Raw genomic sequence first — 22142 nt, 5'->3', positions numbered from 1 at the left:
CGCAAAAACGCCTTTGCCTGCCACCGGGACGATGACCAGGTTGGCCCCAGAATGGTCTCCTTTGTCTCTCGTGATGCAGCCTGACTCTCTGGAATGAGACAGGCACCAAGCATCATGAAGACCTTTTTGTCTAAGAAAGCCTTCCCTATGGCGTGACCCAGCTGATGTAAGGCGTGTCTGTAGGAATGGTTTTAATTGTTTTTAGAATTTGTATGTTTAGTATTTTACCTTATTTTATCTTGTTGTGAGGCTTTGATGGTCTCTGGCTATAAAGCAGTTAATGAATTTGTAAAATAATGAGATACAGAAATGATTAAAATACTTCTGACATCAACTAGAATATCGATATTCCAAACACTGATGAAAAGCCTATTCCTGTCCCCTTATCTAAGTGGTTCTACATAGCAGTTATGTATGAACTTGCAAAAGAAAATGTAAGAGATGAAAGCAAATTTAATGAAAAATGGGTGGTTTTTATTGCCTTTTGGAATAAAAAAACTGGGAAAGATATTTGACCTTGCTCATTATTTTCATCAGTTTAAGGTAATAATGATATTTGTATACTAATATCTGTCGGTAGATTGTCTTTTTTTGCATCCCTTTCAGGGACATTTAAATTGTGTGTCTGTATTTATTTATTTTATTTATTATGAGATTTGTTAGTCGCCCATCTGGCTGGTTGGCCAGCCACTCTTTTATGTGCTATATTTTGTTATTTATTAAATAAAATAAATTTCTACTACTGCTATTATTATTGATGATGTTGATGAAGAATCGGGAGACACCAATGAAGACGCCAGTCCTCTCATCCCTCCAGACCTCCCTTGGAGATACACCAGAGGAGAGCCTCCAGTGACAATCTTGCAGTCCAGGGCAGGTTAAAATGGACAAAGATGGTCCTTTAGGTATACACTTTATGGATCCACTTTATTCCTTCAAGGCAAAGCCAGGTATGGAATGAAATTCACGAGTCCTGCGGAAATCCCGAACAGGGACAACGCAACCCCAGGGATTTTCTCGGTAACTTTGCAGCTCCCAGCTCTTACAAATCATTTATATGTTATACAAAGCTCAAGCTTTCTGGGCAGGGCAGGAACCCGTTAAAACACCCAATCGTGTACATGACTCCAGAAAAGCTGTCAAAAATGTATAGTAATGTCTCTAATGTTTGTTGGAAATGTAAACAACAAGAAGGATCTTTTTATCATATGTGGTGGTCATGTAAAAAGGCGAAATTATTTTGGGCACAGATAGGTAGGAAGATGCAAAAAATTCTAAAGATAAATATTCAGTCAAAACCAGAATTTTTTTTATTGGGTTTTATGGATAAACAAATAGAAAAGAAATATGGAAGAATAATATTATATATGATTACGGCAGCAAGATTATTATATGCACAAAAGTGGAAAATGGAATCAACACCAACAATGGAAGAATGGTTATTGAAATTAATGGACTTAGTAGAAATGGATAAATTGACATGTTTACTTAGAGAAAAATCGACAGATACATTTCTTAAGGAATGGAAACCTCTCTTAGACTTTTTGTTGAAAGATCAAAATAAAATGATGATACTGGGATTTGACGATTAATTAAGACAGCCTATGGAGAAAAGGGACTCTGTATGTATACATTAAGGGACAGGTTTGATGTATATTATATACTTATAGCTGATCTGCGACAAATCGGAAGTCAACTATTTTATTTTCATTTTTTTGTTGATGTATTGTTATGTCTTTTTGACTTTGTTTTGTTTGTTTTTGGAAAAATTTGAATAAAAATTATTAAAAAAAAAAAAAAAACACCCAATCGTAAGACCAAGGTTTAAACAATAAAGAACAGGAAAAATACTATAAACAGTTACTTTCATTTGTAGTTGTCTACATAAAAATTAATGAAAAAATGAAATAGAGAAAAACAACTCAATAAAAGAGGGCAGCCAGTAAACAATTAAACAAGAACAAAATCTAAACCCAGCTTAAAAGCTATTTAACGCAACAACAAGGCTTGTTGGGCTCCTGCTGGGAGGAAGGGCAGGATATAAATCCAGTAATAAACAAGCAAACAAACAAATCAATCAATCAATAAGGTAATAACTGGTGGGCAGATTTAGGAGCTCCACATACCTCTACCCACTAAATGGCCTGTGAGAAGAAAAGTATCTTCTCCTAGCCTTTAGGAAGCTGCCTTAGATGGACCAAAGGTCTGTCTCAGTATATCTCAGTATTGTCTACACCAACTATCAGGGTACATTCCCAGGCCTACCTGGATGGAATATGGAACTTCTACATGTTCCCCAAGGAGAACCTAATCATGTAGTCAATCCCTGCAGAAAGCCGCTTGGCCCAGCCCTATGCTGGGTGCTTGGGCAGCGCTCTCAAACGATTTTAGCAAGTGGACGGGACAAAGTTGTCCTGCAGGTGTGGAACCAGGTAAGGATCTGGCCCGCTGGGTCAAAAAGGTTCGCCATCATTGCTCTAGAGGGCTGCTGCCAGTCAGAATAGGCAATACTAAGCTAGGTGGGCCACAAGTCTGACTCAGCGGAAGGCAACTACCCGGGTTCTTTTGATGTGGGCTGCATCAGGAACAGGTTCAGAGGAGGGCAACAAGGATGCTCAGGGGACTGGAAACAAAGCCCTGTGAGGAGAGACCGAAAGAACTGGGCATGTTTAGCCTAGAGAAGAGAAGACTGAGGGGAGATATGATAGCTCTCTTCAAGTACCTGCAAGGTTGTCACACAGAGGAGGGCCAGGATCTCTTCTCGATCGTCCCAGAGTGCAGGACACGGAATAATGGGCTCAACTTGCAGGAAGCCAGATTTCGACTGGACATCAGGAAAAACTTCCTAACTGTTAGAGCCATACGACAATGAAACCAATGACCTAGAGAGGTAGTGGGCTCTCCGACACTGGAGGCATTGAAGAGGCAGCTGTCGGGAATGCTTTGATTTGGATTCCTGCATTGCGCAGGGGGTTGGACTTGATGACCTTACAAGCCCCTTCCAACTCTACTATTCTATGATCAGATATGAGACAAGAACAGCGCTGATCACATCCCAAGATGAAGAGGCCTCTTGTTTCTTGTGTGTCTTTATTTCCTTTTCTGTGGAAAAAAAACACCCTCATCTTTCTAGACTGCGAAGCCCACAAGCAAGGCTTGTGTCCTGTTTTTTAACTTTAGTACAGAGGCTAGTCCAACAAATGCCCAACACCACTTTGTGTAAGATGTCACCACCATGGTCAAAGCAAGCGTCGACAGAGGCACATTAGGACAGCCTTGACCAAGCTGGTGCTCACCAGATGTTGTCGACTAAATTGGTCCAAAACATCTGGCAGGCACCAACTTGGGGAAGATCGCATTTGAAGCAGATTCACCTGCCGTTAAAGTAGTCATACCTCCACGGAAGGAAAGTTTTCAGAGGCCTTTGCCACACAGAAAGTTCTAAAGTGTCTCATGTCAGCAAGCAACTGGCTGGTGGGCGAGGAGGCCAATCCCCGCCGCCACTCGCTGATAAGGATTGCCCGGTTCCACCCCCCCATAAAAAAAATACCCCGTGCGTTGTTCTTCCCAGCACACAGAAAAAACACACACACTTCCTGCCGCCTCCTCCTCTTGCAAGTGTTCAGCTGCAGAACACACACACACACAAAATGATGACTCAGGGATAACTCGGCAATCTGCTGCTGTTGACAGACACAGGCTCTCCAAGGAGGGGGCAGTATCAGCAGGCAGGCAGCTGCTGCCAGCTAGGGAAATTGGGAAGGGCTGCCTCTCCGTGACTCAATCTCTTCCGTGCCTTTCTGCAGCAAGAGGAGGAAGGGCTCTGCAAAGGTCCGGAGCAGGGAAAGAGGAAGCAGCAGAGAGTAAAGCTCAGAGGTGCCATTTGGAAATGCTTGGGAGGGGGCAGCTGCTCCTATCCCCCCCCCCGCTTCAGTGTCCCCATCCCCACCCCCCATGGCTGTTTCACAAGATTAAAACCTCTGGGCAATACACAAGAGAAACTTTGGCTGTTCTAAATGCGTTAGGGACTGAAGCAAACACGACACAGGAAGGAACAGTGGGCGCAAAAGAGAACACTTAAGAAGGGAAGCAGGACCAGGCCGAAGGGGGCATCCTGCTCTCAACAGTGGCCAGCAAGACATGCCCTGACAGGAAACAGCCCACAATCAGGACCTGAGCGCAACAGCCACTCTCCCCATTTGTGATCCCCACTTGGATTCATTACTGCCTCTCTCAGGGAAGGGGGAATGTAACCATTACAGCAACAGCCTACGCAATGGATTCGGCTAATTCCATTTTAAGGCCGAACCTAAGAAGGCGCCGCAGCTGGATCAGTCCAAAGGGCTGCCATCTAGTCCAGAGTCCTGTTCTCAGCAGCCACCTAGATGCGTCAATGGGAAGCCCCCATCAGGACTCGAGCCCGCAAACAACCCTCCTCACTTGCGATTCCCAACACTTGGCGTTCGTTGCCTCCAACAATGGAGGGAGAATATGGTCATCATGGCTAGTGGCCACTGATTGCCTTATGGGGGATATCAACAAGGTGGGTGCGCATGTTTCATGTGTGTGCCTGCGCGGACATGGACGGCCTGATGGTTGCAATTTTTGCTTTTTTCAATGAAAACAAGCCATGCAAGCCGTTGTGGAAGATAGGTGGCTGGCACACTGCTTAACTCCTTTCTTAGTGTTACCTACACGAACTGGCAGCAGCTCTCCAGGATTTCAAACTCCTCCAGCCCTGCCCGAAGCTGCCAGGGATTAACCCTGGGACCTTCAGCATGCAAAAGGAGGTGCTCTATCACGAAGCTATGGTCCGAAATAATCTAAAATTCTAGTCCTCATGGTTCTAAATAAAGGCATTATATTAATAAGAAGAACATCAAGGCCATCTAGCTCAGTATTGTGTTTGCTTGGTACTGCCTGGCAGCAGCTGTCCAGAGTTTTCAGACAGGGATCCCTCCTGGAGACGCTGATGGGGACTGACCCTAGAATCTTCTGCATGAAAAACAGGCGCTCTAACCCCGGAGCTACAGCATCTTTCAGATTCCATAGCACAGAGACCCTGGTCTTTGACAAAGAGCTTCACAGAACCATACAGGGAAGCTCAGAGGATGGCAACAAGGGAGAGGGGCCTTCTCAGTGATGGCCCCCAAATTATGGAATGATCTTCCTGACGAGATGTGCCTGGCACCAACCCCGTTATCTTTTCGGCGCCAGGTCAAGATTTGCCTCTTCTCCCAGGCATTTTAGCATGTGTTTTAAAATTGCTTTAAAATTGTTTTTAATGTTTTTAACTGTTGCAAACTGCCCAGAGAGCTTCGGCTATGGGGCGGTATAGGAGTGCAATAAATAAATAAATAATACATTTCCTCTCCCCCTTTTAAAAATATGTTCCTTACAGCACACAATGTGGTTAACGGTCACAGTAGGATTCTATTTTATCTGTCAACTGTCCAACTCTTTACAAAGTTTTTTCCCCTAAGACAGAAAGCTAGAGACACACAAACATCCAGTGAGGAAAAAAACCCAAAGGAACTACATGCTACCGGTGTCAAAGACTTGTCCCCCTGGGGTCCCTTGTCCTTAGGGGGGTCTTTGCTTCTGAGAACAGTCCCACCCCTCCGGGCCGCTGTTTCCCAGGCAAACTCTCCTTCTTTCAGGAGTAATTACTTCCGTAGTAACTGCCACCCCACTTCTGGCTAGGTTCCTTTCTCTGAGGGAAGGGACCTCAGAGCCCAATGTGAATTCCAAGGGATTAACCCTCGTCAATTAACAGCAACAGTAGCGTTCAGCAGTCAAAGGACTAGATTTAGAATCCTTAGTTTCAATCCCATACACACCATTTATAAAAGGATAGTTTATTTAAAGGTAAACAACATGGTATATACAAAGAGAACAATAGTTTGATTCCTTAAAGCTAATCCCCCACAGATGGGTTACATGAGGTACATTGGCATGACAAAAGGGGAGAGGTTCAATACCGACAAAGAGGTAAAATAAAGAACTTACTAGCTAGGTCCTATACTTACATAGATCAGCCTGGTTCCCACAAAAGGCTTTCTCTGTCATATCTCAGGCAAGTCGAGTAGATGGAAAATAGGGAACTCTTTTTGGAAGTTTATCCTTCCTTTTTTATGGAGTTTAACAGTCACCAAAGAGGGGGGAAAGCAAACAGTCATCTCCCACCTCTGCAGGGGTCTACTCCTTTGAAGCCTTTGAAGATATGGGAACTAGCCAGCCTCCCCCAGGGGTTCTGGTCTACACACCCCTTCTTCCTGACTTCTAATCCCAGGAAGCTGATAAGGAATAATGGCTAGGGATCAGTTACATCCCCCTGCCCAGGTTGCAAATTGCCTGTCTGACCCTGAGCTGCAGGAGTCCTAGGTAATCACGGGCTCCCAGAATCCTCTCTGGTGGCCCATTTCAGCTTGACCAAAGTCAGCTATTCTTGACAACCGGATCCTCCCCAGAAAGTATATCGCACTGCACGGTACCCATTACTCAATTTGCAAAATGTCCACCATGCATTCACCCGCAAGACAAACATCTTCCATCACGTATTCTGCCATTACACAACTGACTCTCTGCTATCCAGTAGCTACTTGCTATTCTGGATTGTTCCACTCTCGTGAACGGGTGGGGAACTTAGGCATCGGGGCTAAATGTGGCCATCCAGACCTCTCTTTCTGGTCTTGGGGCTCTCCCCTGGGCTACACATGCTATTATATTGCTCCTTTTATCGTGATATCCAATATATTTTTATTACCCCAATGTTACAGAAAATTCCTGGCAGATCTGATGAATTTTACTTCTCTCCTATCTTCTGTCAGATCAGAATTCCCAGGTTACTGCTAAAGGGGCTAGTTTCTGTGCAACTGCCATCACCTGTCATAGACTGATAAAAAATTTAACTAAGGCTTTTATACTGTGGTCTGAGCACTTCTACGTTTTGCTATACTGTATTGTATTTTACATTGTGCTTGTTTTCAAGTACTGTATTTTACGTGAGCTGGTCCATTTATTTATTTATTGCACTTGTATACCACCCCATAGCCGAAGCTCTCTGGGCGGTTTACAGCAATCAAAAACATTAAAACAAATATACAATTTAAAACACATATTTTAAAAACAATTTAAAACACAATTTAAAAATGTAAAATAATTTAAAAACAGATGCTAAAATGCCAGGGAGAAGAGGAAAGTGCTGACCTGGCGCCAAAAGGATAACAGTGTTGGCGCCAGGCGCACCTCGTTCATAACATAAAGAAAAACAAATCAGCCAGTCTCGCCGGGACACATACCTTTCACACTACTTCACACCTTTCCTGAGTGTTTTTGCCTAGCTAGCCCTTGAACTCCGCTTATGCCTCCTGCATGCCTGGATAGTGAGGGGTGGTGCGTACAAACTAGCCCACTGGACAAAGGTAAAAGCCACGCCTGTTGTTTCATCCACTTCTTTGAGCATACAGGCCCTGGAAGGTTTCCTGCCCTTGGGCTGAGAACAGTTCCCCACCCGTGCTTCCGAGCACAGCATGAAGGCTAGGAAAACTCACGGCCTTCCAGGCTACAAGGAATGAAAGACGTCTCCCGCCCGGCCCCCCTTACCAACATAGCGGCCCCCCGGCTTGATGACGATGGCCCCTCTGCTCCTGGTCTCCTCTTCCACCAGAGCCATGCTCTGCTTCGCCTTCTGGTAGGATTCGTCAGTGGCACAAACGGTGATTTTGTCCTGGATGCTCCCGAGACAGTCCAGCTGAATGCTCCCATTGCTGTGGAAGGGTAAGCAGAGTCAGAAACCACGCCTTTGGGAGAACCCAGTTAGTCCTTACACCAAATTAAAGCCAAGATCATACAATGGGGCAGAGGGGGGAAATGGATGCACTCTTCCTCTTGATCCCCCTGCCTCCAATTTCTTCCTCTTCCTCTCCCAGCTGTAATTTTTCTCCTAATCTTTCCATAGCACCCATGCACCTGGGTGGTGCTACAAAAGGATTTTTAGAAGAGGCAGGATGGGAGACTCATAGGGCCTGGCACCGGTGATGTGGGGTGAGGATTTCCCTCCCATCGCTGTAGTCCCCAAGCCCCCAGCAGAACGGTCTGCACACATTCACTAGTAACAACAAATGGATAGCAAAGTCTAATACAATATCCGGCAAGTGTCGCAGTTTCATAGACTTTAGCTTTGTTTACTAAACATATGTAAAATATACGGGCCAAATTAGTTCCCAGGTTCAGCCCTCGGCATCTATGGGTAGGGCTGTGAAAGGACCCCTGCATTAAGCCCTGCAGAGCTGCTGAGAGTCTGGGTAGGCAATCCTGAGCTGGATAGGCCAATGGTCTAAGTCAGTACAAGGTCGCTTTCTAACGTTCTTATGATTGCTCCCTAATGCGCCCCTCCAGACCCCTCTACTTGACCCTCAGAACTCTCCACACAACACCCCTTTCACCAGCCGTGCTTCACGCACTGCAGGCTGGGATGCGCCCTTGAACTCAGGACGGAGAATAGAGAGGGGTGTGTGAATGCGTGACGAAACTAGACTGCTGTACGAAAACAAAGTTCATATTTGTTGCTCTGCCCACTTTCACCTCTGGCCCCGCCCACCACTACCTGGTGGCCCCCAGAAGTTGGCCCAGAAGGGAAGGTAGCCCTCGAGCTGAAAAGGGGAAGGGCTGTGGCTCAGCGGCCTTGCATGCAGAAGAACTGCAGGTGGGGCTGGCAGAGACTCCTGCCCAAAGCCCCACAGAACCGCTGCCAGTCAGTGCAAGTCATGAACCCCCCCCTTTGAGAATCCAATGAATGCTATGGACCCCCTCTGCAGAAAAATGCACATGAACACATACATACAGCTTTGCATACAATTAATTTTTATTGCATTGGAATAATTCATGGACCCCCTGAAGCCTATCCGTGGACTACCAGTTAAGAACAGTTTAGACAGCCCTGAGCTGTATGGACCAATGGTCTGACTTAGTGTAAGGCAGCTTCCTGAAAAGGTTCCCCACCCATGATCTAGGGTGTCAGAAAGTTTGCTGATATATGCAGGCAGTTGTCTGATGGAAATTACCCTAATTTGCATAGGAACATTTTCTGGAACGTCCCTCCCTCCACGAAAGCCCGCACTGCAGGAAGCGGCAGAACTCACCTGGAAACATACTGCTGGATACAATCAAAGCTTCCCTGAGGACTGTCCTTGCCGATGTTGGAGAGATAAAACGAGAACGTCCGGACCCCCGTCGCACCGTCCGGCCGGGGTATGGAGATGCACTGTTTTTTAAAAAAAGGGAAACGGCCATTTGAAACTTTGCCACAGAAAGAGAGAGAGAAAGGAGCCGGCCCATCACACCGATAAAGAAATCTCAAGCCAATGAAACGAGTTTTCGTTTATTATGACCAACCATCTAATTGGGACTGATTAGCAGGCAAGGACAAAAAAAGAAAGACAATTCTAAAGAAAAGAGACGGGCCACTTGCAGCCCTCAGCCTAACTTCACACGTGTGGCAAGGGGGCGGACTGGGGAGAAGGGGCACGGGGTGGTGACCGTGTTGGCACAGGAAGCCCCGTAACCCGGGCGCTGCCACAGAGAAAGCCGTTTCTCTCATGGCAACCATCCACATCTTCTTCAGAGCAATTGCTTTGCATGCAGAAGGTCCCGGGTTCAATCCCTGGCATCTCCAGGTGGGGCTGGTGGAACCTGGAGAGCTGCTGCCAGTCAGTGTCAACAATACTGAGCTAATGTATTGACCAAGCCTAAGGCAGCTTCCTATTTAAATCAGCCCTTTATTCAGAACCATGAGGACTGGAATCTTGCTTGATTTTTAGGGGAAGGGGGCCATAGCTCAGGGGCAGAAGGTCCCGGGTTCAATCCCTGGCATCTCCAGGTGGGGCTGGTGGAACCTCGAGAGCTGCTGCCAGTCAGTGTAGACAATAGGGAGCTAGACTGACCTGATCTGACTGGATGGCTTCCTACGTTCCCACCCCTTCTATCCATGTAACTACACACACTGAATTTAGAAAAACAGAATGTCAGGACAAACCCTTCACCTTGATAAAGCTGCTTCCTACTTCTTGGGAAAGGTCTCAACACCACACGGAGGTGAAAAGGCAAATGAGATCTTTTGATGGGGCACGTTTGGTGGTTCCCCACATGGTCCCTGAGGCTTGGTTGGCCTCCATCAAGGACTGAGCCTGTAGTGTGGCAGGCCCTGCCCTGTGGAACTCCCTACCACTAGAGGTTTGGCAGGAATCATCCCTTCTTTCTTTCAGGCGTCTCTTGAAAACTGAACTTTTACACAGGCTTTTTTAATCCTAGCAAGACAGAGGTGTTGTGGGTTGGTGGTTCCCGAGTTCGGATAACTGGTCAGTTGCCTGCTTCGGAAGGGGTCATACTCCCTCTGAAAGAGCAGGTCTGTAGTCTGGGGGTGCTCCTGGATCCATCTGTGTCTCTAGAGGCCCAGGTGACCTCAGTGGCTAGGAGTGCCTTTTACCAGCTTTGGCTGGTAAGACAGCTGTGGCTGTTTATGGACAGGGATAGCCTGACCACTGTTGTCCATGCACTGGTAACCTCCTGGCTGGATTACTGTAATGTGCTCTATGTGGGGCTGCCCTTTAGGTTGGTCCAGAAGCTGCAGCTGGTGCAAAATGCGGCGGCGAGACTGCTCCCTGGGGCAGGGTATCGCCAACATGTCACCCGCTGGCTGAAAGAATTGCACAGGATGCCTATCTGCTACAGGGTTAAGTTCAAGGTTCTAGTTTTGGTGTATAAAGCCTTATACAGTTTGGGACCAGGATACCTGAAAGACCGTCTTATCCCTTATATGCCCAGTCGATCACTGCACTCTGCAGGTGAGGGGCTCCTGCAGATACCATCTTATCAGGAGGGCCGTTTCCCACAGTAGGAAACAGACCTTTAGTGTGGCAGCACCGACCCTGTGCAATTCCCTCCCTTAAATATTAGACAGGCACCATCTCTGTTATCTTTTTGGCGCCTACTGAAGACCTTCCTCTTTCGACAAGCCTTTTAAGTACAGACCTTATCCCAGTCTGCATCTGTCCTGGAACTGCTTTTTAAGATGTTTTTTAAAGATGTTTTTAAGATGTCTTGCTTTCATATGCCTTTAAGTATGACTTATTTTAATAATTTTTAAAGTCTTTTGTTTTAAAGTTGTTTTAAAGTGCTTTTAGTGTTTTTGTTTCCTGCCCTGGGCTTCTTCTGGGAGGAAGGGCAGTATATATATATATAAAAATTGAAAATGGAAATGGGCTGCCTTCAAGTCGATCCCAACTTATGGCCACCCTACGAATAGGGCTTTCATGGTGAGCGGTATTCAGAGGGGGTTTCCGATTGCCTCCCTCTGAGGCTAGTCCTCCCCAGTTGGCTAAGGCCTGCTCAGTTTGCCACAGCTGCACAAGCCAGCCCCTTCCTTGTCTGCAACTGCCAGCTGGGGGCAACTGGGCTCCTTGGGACAATGAAGCTTGCCCACAGCTGCACAGGTGGCAGGGCACGTCACCCCTGAGCCACTCCCTACGGGGGGTGATCTTTAGCTGGCCCTTGACACCCAGGAGACACGAGCGGGGATTTGAACTCACAGACTCTGGACTCCCAGCCAGGCTCTCCTCCCCACTGTGCTCTATTAAGAATATATAATTAAAAATAAAATAAACATGACTTTTCTTTGTTCTTTCAACCAATGCAGTATTTGTTTATGCTTTTTATTTTATCGTGACTTTGTATGTTTTAAGCCGCCTTTATGAAAAGTGTGGCTTATGAATACTTAAATAGAAGGGCCACCTGGGTGCTTTAATGCAGAGCTGTAGTTGCTAATGTCACTTTTGTAGAATTTCTTTGAAAGCATTTCTAGGGAAACGCCGATGAGGCGGACGCAGGGGCGAAGAAAGGGTTACACTCTGCACACTTCCCAGAGTCCACATTTAAACATTTAAACAGTTAAAGGCAGGCTAAATTTCAGCGCTGAAGCAGATCTTGCCATCCTGTACCGCAGGTGCTGAAGAAGTAACTCAGGAGAGGCAGAAGGTGTTCCAAGGGTTTCACAGCTCCTGCTGCCACTTGTCCTTAAAAATAGCAAGGGGCTGCAGCTGCAACCATGGCTCTCACAAAGCGAAACAAAAAGGGCACCACAGAAAGAAGAAAATGTTCAGTTTCAGCCCAAGAATAGAATAACGGCATTTTCTGTTTTCTACTGGAAATTAATAACTAAACTTTTTTTTGAAAGGGGCTCATTCAAAATTTGCCCTGGTTTCTTAACTTCTTAGCTGAGATCCACTTGCCTTTTTCACCTTTGGCACCAGGTTGGCCTTAAGTCAAGCCTCTCTCTCACACGCCTGCTTTAGAGGTTGCTAGAAAGACTGCACTGAACAGCAGATCGTTTGCCGTCAAGAGGACTAGGAACTTGAAAAACCCAAGATGCTGAGGAAGCGGGATCCTGTCCCTCAGTGCCACATTTTGTGCTTTGTCATGGAGTACTGTGGCATAACCCCAGCCTGGTTCAAGAGTGGAGGAATTTGGGGGAAGGGCTGTAGTTCAGCAGTAGAGATTTGCATGCAGAAATTCCCATGTTTGACCCCCAACATATCCAAGTAAGATTGGGAATGTTCCTCTGCCTGAAACCCTGGAGCATTGCTGCTGGTTAGTGTGGAGTTTTTCCCCCCAGGGCAGACAATTTTGAGCTAGACAGACCAATGGTCTGATGAACGGCATGATCTTTTTCAAAAAAACAAGCCACAGCCATCATGGCTTGCTCAATCCTTTCGGGAAAGATTTAGGGCAGCTCATTTCAGCTCCTGCCCTCCCTCTTCCTGGAGTCGCGGCGCCCGTGGTGTGGTGGTGGTAGAGATGACCCATTTTTGTACCTGAGGATCCTTCTGCATCCGAGTTAATGAGGTCTGGGAAAGCCCTCAGAGAAGGTGCAGAGGCCAGTTTAAGGAGAGGCAAGCAACACTCAGGAAGGAGGATACTTCTTGCCAGGGGTAGCCAAGGTGGTGCCCTTCCTCTAGATCTTGTTGGGATCCCCAACCCCCATCAGGGAGCTGGGCAATGATCAGGGGAACTGGGGAGTCCAATGGCACCTTCAGGGCACCAGGCTGACTATCTCTGGGCTTACCAATGCCCTTAAGAGATTAAAAAGCCTTGCAATGGGGGGAGCGGGGGGGAGGAGTCGAACAGCAGTTGCACAATCAAGATTGCTCGAGGGACCGTTGTCCCTCATCCGCTAGCACTAGGGTGATAGAGTTCGCTTCTTGCCTCCTCTACCTGGAACACACCCAAGGAAGGGAAGGGGAAAATAACAGATTTCAGAACCAAGCTGAGAACTTGCAAGGACAGCCTCGCTGGGTGAGGACAAGGTCCACTGCTGTCTCCATGGGCACACGCACCTGGAAACAGAAAAGTGGCATATGGGGGAGATAATCCCCCCATTTGTTCCCAGCATCTGAGGAGCAGAGGTAGCCTCCCTCTGCCCACGGAGGCTTTGTTTTTAAACAGCCAAACCTTAACAGCTGTCGTTAAGATCACCTCCTTCCATGAACTTGCCTGGGAAGGTCCACACCCCCTTATTCCCCTTATCTGTTGTATGTCGTCACCAACAGCACCTTAACCCTCCCTTTCCCCCTAAATAATTTCTGCTTCTGCTGCAAAACACACACCCCCGCCTTGCACAAACACACAAATGCGTGTCCAGATTTCAGTCCTGACCCACTGTTCAACTATTGGGTTACGAGTGTGACCCTCGCGTCAAACTGGCTGCAAATCCGCCACACTGTGGGAACGCAACCCCCAGCTGTTGGGTGCAGCAGATTTTTTGAAGAGGGGGGCACACCACCACCAGCAGCCTTTTCTCCACACCTGAAGGAATCATCCCAGTTTAGAGACCAGAAAAAGCTTTCCTCTACCTGCCTTGTCCAAAACAGTTTCCTTGCTTTCTTCCGAGTTTTCTCTCTCTGCCTTCGGCTTTTTCAGGAGAATTGCAATCTATCAGCAGCAACAGACGTGCACCTGCACCTCCTCCAAGCTTTGCCTGCAGGACTTTGGTGTGGTCTGGGATGGACCAGCTTTCCTCTAAGCAGCAGACAGAAGCGTGGCAAATAACTCCCTTCTTATTCAGCTATGATTGACAGATGCACGGCTGCTTTCCACATTCACAAGCCAAGCCACAGAGCCTTTTACGTCCACGGCCAAATACCTAAAGCAAAGGACATTCACCTTTCCTCCTCTGTCTGCTCTGATTATCCACACTGTGCGGTTTCATTTTAGCAAGATCTGTCACAGCATCAAAGGTGTGCAAGGGCAGGAAACAAGCACTCCAGCATTTTTTTTACAATCCCTGGCTCCAGTGGCGGAACGCTCTCCACATTTGGGCAAGGTTTTCAGCAAGAGGGGGGGAAACACTCCACACAGCCACAATGTGCAAAAAACGTCACACAGATTGTGCAGATGTGCATTCATTTTGCAAAGAGGGGGAGAGAGGCAAAGTTAACAGGTTGACAGTAAAGCTCAGATCCACCAAAGTTCTTCTGAGCTCTGTGGTGGCTTTGGAGATCTCAAAATAAAAAAAACCAACCCTGCACTGCTGAAACACCACCAGGCATTTTGACAGTATGTCTCCAAATTCCAGTTGCTAGAAACAGAGCTTGGGAAAGTTACTTTTTTGAACTACAACTCCCATCAGCCCCAGCCAGCATGGCCACTGGATTGGGCTGATGGGAGTTGTAGTTCAAAAAAAGTAACTTTCCCAAGCTCTGGCTAGAAATCAAAAGTGGGGAGAGTTGCTGTGGCGCTCAGACCATGCTCGCTTACAGGTTTCCCACTGGGGCATCTGGCTGGCCACTCTATGAACAGGATGCTGGACTCAATGGCTCCCCTTTGGCCTGACTGAGCTGCAAGCGCGTCAAATATTCTTATGACACAATGAACTTTTTTTATTGCAATTGAAGATTTTAGTTGTGGGGGAAAGAGCCACGTTACTGGAACAAATACCCATTCCCCCAGCTCTCCTGTCCTGATCATGCAGACCCAGTTCCCTTGAGATCATCATCAGAGGCAAGAAGGGTGGTGATTAGGAAGAGGGCCTCATCAGTGGTGGTGCTCCCTGCGCTGGAACACTCTCTACCCCCATATAAATTTGGGAAGGACCAAGACTCCCAACTACTCAACATTATTATATCCACCAGGGCTTTTAATGTTTACACGTATATTTTAAAAAATTAGCATCCCCCTTTCAGTTAGCCATTTTTTGTTGTTATGCGCCTTCAAGCAGATTATGACTTATGGCGACCCTATGAATCAGCAACCTCCACTGTTCAGATCCTGTTCAGATCTTGTAAATTCAGGTCTGTGGCTTCCTTTTCGGAATCAATCCATCTCTTGTTTGGCCTTCCTCTTTTTCTACTCCCTTCTGTTTTTCCAAGCATTATTGTCTTTTCTAGTGAATCAGGTCTTCTCATTATATGAAGAAAGTACGATAGCCTCCGATTCATCATTTTAGCTTCTAGCGATAGTTCTGGTTTAACTTGTTCTAACACCCAATTATTTGTCTTTTTCACGGTTCATGGTATACGCAAAGCTCTCCTCTAACACCACGTTTCAAATGAGTTGATTTTTCTCTTATCTGCTTTTTTCACTGTCCAACTTTCACATCCGTACATAGAGATCGGGAATACCGTGGTCTGAATAATCCTGACTTTAGTGTTCAGTGATACATCTTTGCATTTGAGGACCTTTTCTAGTTCTCTCCTAGCTGCCCTCCCCAGTCCTAGCCTTCTTCCGATTTCTTGACTATTGTCTCCATTTTGGTTAATGACTGTGCCGAGGTATTAATAATCCTTGACAAGTTCAATGTCCTCACTGTCAACTTTAAAGTTACATAAATCTTCTGTTGTCATTACTTTAGTCTTTTTGACGTTCAGCTGCAGTCCTGCTTTTGTGCTTTCCTCTTTAACTTTCAAAAGCATTCATCTCAAATCATTACTGGTTTCTGCTAATGGTATGGTATTATCTGCATATCTTAAATTATTCATATTCCTCCCTCCAGTTTTCACACCTCCTTCATCTTGGTCCGATCCCGCTTTCCATATGATATGTTCTGCGTACAGATTAAACAAACAGGGTGATAAAATACGCCCGTCTCACACCCTTTCCGATGGGGAACCAATCGGTTTCTCCATATTCTGTCCTGACAGTAGCCTCTTGTCCAGAGTATAAGTTGCGCATCAGGACAATCAGATGCTGTGGCACCCCCATTTCTTTTAAAGCATTCCATAGTTTTCCATGATCTACATACTCAAGGGCTTTGCTGTAGTCTATAAAGCACAGGGTGATTTTCTTCTGAAATTCCTTGGTCCTTTCCATTATCCAACAAATGTTTGCGATATGATCTCTGGTGCCTCTTCCCTTTCTAAATCCTAAATTTCCCTTTCGTTTCTCTAATCTTTTGAATAGGGCTCTTGTTCTACCCTTTTTGTTGTCCCCTTCTATTTCTATACAGTAACTATTGTAATAGTTCTCTTTGTCCCTACGTACTAGTCGCTGTATTGTTGCATTTAGGGTTCTGACTGTGTTTCTGTCTCCTTTTGCTTTTGCTTTCCTTCTCTCTTTAACCATTTGAAGAGTTTCTTCAGTCATCCATTGAGGCCATTCTCTCTTTTTAACTAGAGGTATTGTCTTTTTGCATTCTTCCCTGATCATGTCTCTGACTTCAATCCATAGTTCTTCTGGTTCTCTAAGTTTAAAGCCTTATTAATTCTTGCTGTTTTTATAGAAACAGGTGAGTCGCGGTTTTGTTGAATGCTGCTTTAGTTTGTATTCCCGATTCATTTTATATTGTTATGCTTTATGGCAGCCTTTGGCAATGTGGTGCCCTCAGCTGTTTTGGACTACACCTCCCAACAGCCACCTGGTTGGCGAAGGCAACTATATGGGGTTGTTTTGTGATTAAAATGTTGTGGTGTTTTTTTAATGGTTTCTTTTTAAAAAAATGTGTTGCAAGCCACTTTGCGAACTGGAAACCGGCACATAAATACAGTAGGGCCCCGCTTTACGGCATTCCGTTTTCCGGTGTTCCGCTCATGCGGCGGCTTTCAATTAGGGGAAATTCCCCGTTTTAAAGCTGATTTTGTGCTTTTGCGGCATTTTCGCGCGATGCAACCCATTATAGTCAATGGGTTCCACTTTACGGCGATTTCTGCTTTACGGCGGGGGCCTGGTCCCTAACCCACCGTGTAAGCAGGGCCCTACTGTATGTTCAATAAACAGATGCTTCGCTTAACCCTCCCACACCCGCCATGTGTCCTGTGCAAGTTTCCCCTTCCCTCCCAAGTTAGCATGACCGTTCGTTTCACCATCCAGGCTCTGAAACCAGAAGGGGAAAGCTTGTTCTTCAACCTTGGGTCATCAGATGATGATAGGAATTGTGTTCCAGCAACCTTGGCCAATGGCTAAGCTGGCTGGGGTTGATAGGAGTTGCAGTCCGACAACATCTGGGGACCCACGGTTGAAAAACAGCGCTCCGGAGAGAAAGGCTATTAACAACGCGACGGGGAGCGAAAAGTAAGAGGCGTTTGTGGGCAGGGAGCGCAACAGGTGGTAGCAGGGTCAAGTATTTCCCTTCTTGCCTGTTTTATTTAAGAAAATTTATATGCCACTTGATTGTAAGAAAGCCCCTCCATGGCGCAGAGTGGTAAGCGGCGGTAACGCAGCCAAAGCTCTGCTCACAGCCGGAGTTCGATTCCAACGGAAGGAGGAAGTCGAATCTCCGGTAAAAGGGGTCGAGGTCCACTCAGCCTTCCATCCATCCGTGGTCGGGAAAATGAGTACCTGGCATATGCTGGGGGGTACAGAAAGGCTGGGGACGGAACTGGCAATCCCACCCCATATATACGGTCTGCCAAGTAAACGTCGCAAGACGTCACCCTAAGAGTCGGAAACGACTCGCACTACAAGTGCAGGGGCACCTTTACCTTTTGATTGTAAGAAGCTCTTATCAGCAGTTTACAGAAACCTCTAAGCGGTTTATTTCTCCCCCTCCCCTTCAGTTGCCACGTAAATGTTACAAGTGGGGGAGGGGGACTTCTGGATCTCCCTCAAAATGTGCAGCTCCACCCAACAGAGGACTTGGATCCCCGCAGATTCATGGGCCTCAGTGCCATCCTGGGTGGTTGTTGTTGTGTTTGTGTGTTGAGTAAATAAAATAAAAACACAAAAACAAGATTTCGCATCCAAGTCCAACTTACCCCTTGGCTTCCTTGAAATTGAATTGACGGCTTCAGCGCCACTAAGTCCTATAAAGGAAGAGGGAGAAAGGAGAGAAATAAATGTAAGAACATCAGAAGAGCCCTGCAGGAGCCAGATCATGCCAAGAGGGGCCTGTCTAGTCCAGCATCCTGTTCTCACAAAAGCCAACCAGATGCCCCAATGGGAGGGATAGCTAATACCTTGGAAGACAGAAAGAAAATTCAAAGGGATCTTGATAGGCAGGAGCATTGGGCTGAAAACAACAGAATGAAATTCAACAGGGATAAGTGCAAAGTTCTACACCTAGGAAAAAGAAACCAAATGCACAGTTATAAGATGGGGGATACTGGGCTCAGCAATGCTACATGCGAGAAGGATCTTGGGATCGTTGTTGATCACAAGCTGAATGTGAGCCAACAGCATGAAGTGGCTGCAAAAAAGGCAAATGCTATTTTAGGCTGCATTAACAGTAGTACAGTTTCCAAATCACATGAAATACTTGGTTCCCCTCTATTTGGCACTGGTTAGGCCTTATTTTGAGTACTGCATCCAGCTCTGGACACCCCACTTCAAGCAGGATGCAGACAAACTGGAACGAGTTCAGAGGAGGGCAACAAGAATGATCAGGGGACTGGAAACAAAGCCCTATGAGGAGAGACTGAAAGAACTGGGAACATTTAGCCTTGAGAAGAGAAGACTGAGGGAAGATAGGATAGCACTCTTCAAGTACATGAAAGGTTGCCACACAGAGGAGGGCTGGGATCTCTTAATCGTCCCAGAGTGCAGGACACAGAATAATGGACTCAAGTGACAGGAAGCCGGATTTCAACTGAACATCAGGAAAAACTTCCTAACTGTTAGAGCCATACGACAATGGAACCAATGATCTAGGGAGGCGGTGGGCTCTCTGACACTGAAGGCATTCAAGAAGCAGCTGGACAATCACCTGTTAGGGATGCTTTGATATGGGTTCCAGCATTGCGCAGGGGGCTGGGCTGGACTGGATGGCCTTACGGACCCCTCCCAACTCTACAATTCTATTATTCTAACCTTACACGCAGGACCTAAGAGCAACGGCAACACTTGCCCCACTTGTGAAACCCTACCAACTGGTATTCAGAAGCACGCTGCCTTGGACAGCAGAGGGAGGCATAGCCATTGTGGCTAATAACTACCTTATCCTCCATGAATTTGTCTAATCTTTTTAAAGCTATCCAAGTTGGTGGTTATCACTACCTCTTGTCGGAGGGAATTTCATAGTTTTAACTCTGCGCTGTGTGAAGAAGGACTTCCTGTTGTCTGCCCTGAATTATTTTCCTTCCTAAAGCAAGCAGGTCATCATTCGCTTTGGGGCTAAAATAATTTTAATACCAGCCAACAGCCTCAATAGCTAAGCAAAGAACCGTCTGTTCAGAGACCTGTGAGGCTGGGAATACTAAATGTAGCGTTCTCTCTCTTTTTTAAAAAAAGAACTTTGCCCACTTCTGCTCGTCATGGGGACAAATTCGTGGAGATCAGGATGGCTAAACTGAACTCCCACCTACAGAAGCAGTCTACCCCCAAATACCAGCTGCGGGGGAACTCCCCTTCATGCCATCGCTTTCTCAACATTCCGTAGCACCTGGCTGGTTGGGACGTTGGACAGAATGTGGAAATAGGTCAGTTTCCACCAGAAATTGCATTCAGCACCCACCACCACCTGGGCTCAGCTTCTGAGATTTCCTAACCACTTTCAAGCCTCTAGAAACCAGAAAGATGAAGCTGTTATTATTATCATTAAGTGAAAACAGAGATTATGCTGAACTGACCCCGCTCCCGTGCTTGTGTGCGTGGCGTGAACACAGGACCTCCCCCACCGCCCCAAAATCACAGGGTTGTATCTGTCTTACTCAGAGAAGACCCACTGAACTTAAAGGACACAACTGAGAACAATTAATTTCAATGGGTCTACTCTGAGTAGGATGTGACCAACTTAAATATAAATACATACTCCCCAACCACCAGAAATTGTACTTGGCACAGGCGCACATGCGCACGCTCTCTCTCTCACTCACACACACTGAGATTTCCCAGGCACTGCAAACATATTTTCAAGCCTCTCTTTACCTTCTTGAGAGCTAGAAGTTTGCTCCTATTATTATTGTGCAAAACCAGAGATTAAGATGAACTCTTGTCTGCACTCAGCATCATGTCATTGCGTCCGTACCCCCCACTTATGCACACACACACATAGTCCTGTCTGATTTTTTTGTAACTGCTGGGGGGAAAGCTAACCCTTGCACATATTAGTACAAAAATCACAACGGCGTGTCTGTCTCTCTCTCTCTCTCAAGAGGGGGCTGGTGGGCATTTTAACCCTTCTTCTGCACCCCAACCCCCTACCCCAAGGGATTTCCCCCTCCACACAGCTGATCCCACTCCCACCCAAAAGCCCACAATGTACTCTCTTCTTGGAAACTTCTCCTTCAACAAGAGCCAAAGAAGAAAGTCCCTGGCTTCCAATCAGGAAGGGGGAGGGAGATAAAATCCACATTATTCTTATTCTGGGTTTTGGTTTCCCACAAGTAGAAGCTTCCTGCATCCATACTTATCTTTTAAGACATTTTCTCAGCAAAGATTTCAGAACAAAGTTGACAGGAGGGGTGGAAGGAATGAGAATCTAAGCCACAGATTCACACATACTTTTCCCACTTGCCTTATGACAGGGTCACCTGCAGCACGTGAGGGCAAGTCTCCAAGAGATTAGGCAGAAAAGTTTACAAAAAGTTGGCTCACACACGCTGGATTTTGTCCAGAAATGGCATAAGAACATGCAAGTTAGTCAAGCATGTTTTCTTGTGGACTGGTAACTTCTGCAAGGCTGAACTTATTTCCAAGGCTGCTTTCATTGTAAAGTTTCTGATTAGTAACCTATCCCAGGGACTCATGACTGTCACATTGCATGAAGAAGGAAATAAAGTTATCCAAAGCCCTGACAACTCTGCCAGCCCTTAAGGGATGTGGCCACAGAGTATCTTAGTTCATTAGGAACTGCTTGGATCCCCCTGGGAGACACTGGGTGGATGGCAACAGACTGGAGCCAGAGAGTTCACTAGATAAAAGGAGGCTCATGACATCATGTTACAAGTTTATCTCTCCATGTTTGAATTCGGCAATGCCGATCTGCTAAGTCTGTCTCTGCAAGGTGGTTACCACAACTCTTTCCTGCCCCTAAGATGCACTGATGCAGACTTGTAGAGAATGCTGGAGAGAAAGGCAAAGGGACCCTCCCAAGCCCCTCCTTGCAAAACGATATCCTTGCAAAGCGATAACACAATCACTGGAAGTTCTAAAAGCTTAGAATTTACAGCCATGAGGACTAGCAACATCTATAAAAGCTAAGAAGCCTGTAGGAATAAGCTCCCCACTCCAATGTGGGCCACCACAAATCAGGTGCCCTGCAGATGTCTTGGACTACAACTGCCGTTGCCAGGTTGGCAGAGACAGCTGTAGAATTAGGATGGGGCAGCATCCTAGCCCTCAGCCCAGAATTTTTAAACACAGGAAAGAAGACTTCTCCCACCCACGTTCAAAGCACAGCAGGTCTGTATGGCATCACTAGGAAAATCCCACAGAAATAACACTGCCCCCCTTCTTAACAGCCCACAAATAATGGATGATCTCACACAGGCTAGTAAACCAATTTTTTCTTGTGGACTAGCAACTTGGGACTAGGGAAATGAGAGCAAGACTGCCCTCCTTTTCTCTTTCCCCTCTGCAAGCGCTTCCAAGATGCTGGAGTACAAGGAAAACAAAAACAAAAGACTGTGTGTGTGTGTGTGTGTGTGTGTGTGTGTGTGTGTGAGTGTGTGTGTGTGTGTGTGTGTGTGTGTGAGAGAGAGAGAGAGATTGAGTCAATA

General features: G+C 46.4%; 1 protein-coding gene across 1 annotated transcript in view; it reads right to left on the bottom strand.

Annotated features, from left to right (window-relative positions):
- ELL (elongation factor for RNA polymerase II) overlaps positions 1–22142 on the bottom strand; it is a 63190-nt gene that overhangs the window by 23399 nt on the left and 17649 nt on the right. Inside the window, exons 2-4 of the mRNA XM_061600749.1 lie at positions 18243–18290; positions 9144–9265; positions 7606–7769 (exon numbers count right to left, since the gene is read on the bottom strand). Of these exons, the coding sequence (XP_061456733.1) occupies positions 7606–7769; positions 9144–9265; positions 18243–18290 (334 nt within the window). The remainder of the gene's footprint in view (positions 1–7605; positions 7770–9143; positions 9266–18242; positions 18291–22142) is intronic.

Source organism: Rhineura floridana, chromosome 18, assembly GCF_030035675.1.
Source record: "Rhineura floridana isolate rRhiFlo1 chromosome 18, rRhiFlo1.hap2, whole genome shotgun sequence".
Taxonomy (NCBI): domain Eukaryota; kingdom Metazoa; phylum Chordata; class Lepidosauria; order Squamata; family Rhineuridae; genus Rhineura; species Rhineura floridana.
Note: the sequence above shows the minus strand (reverse complement) of the source record. Positions and strands in the feature narration are given on the sequence as shown.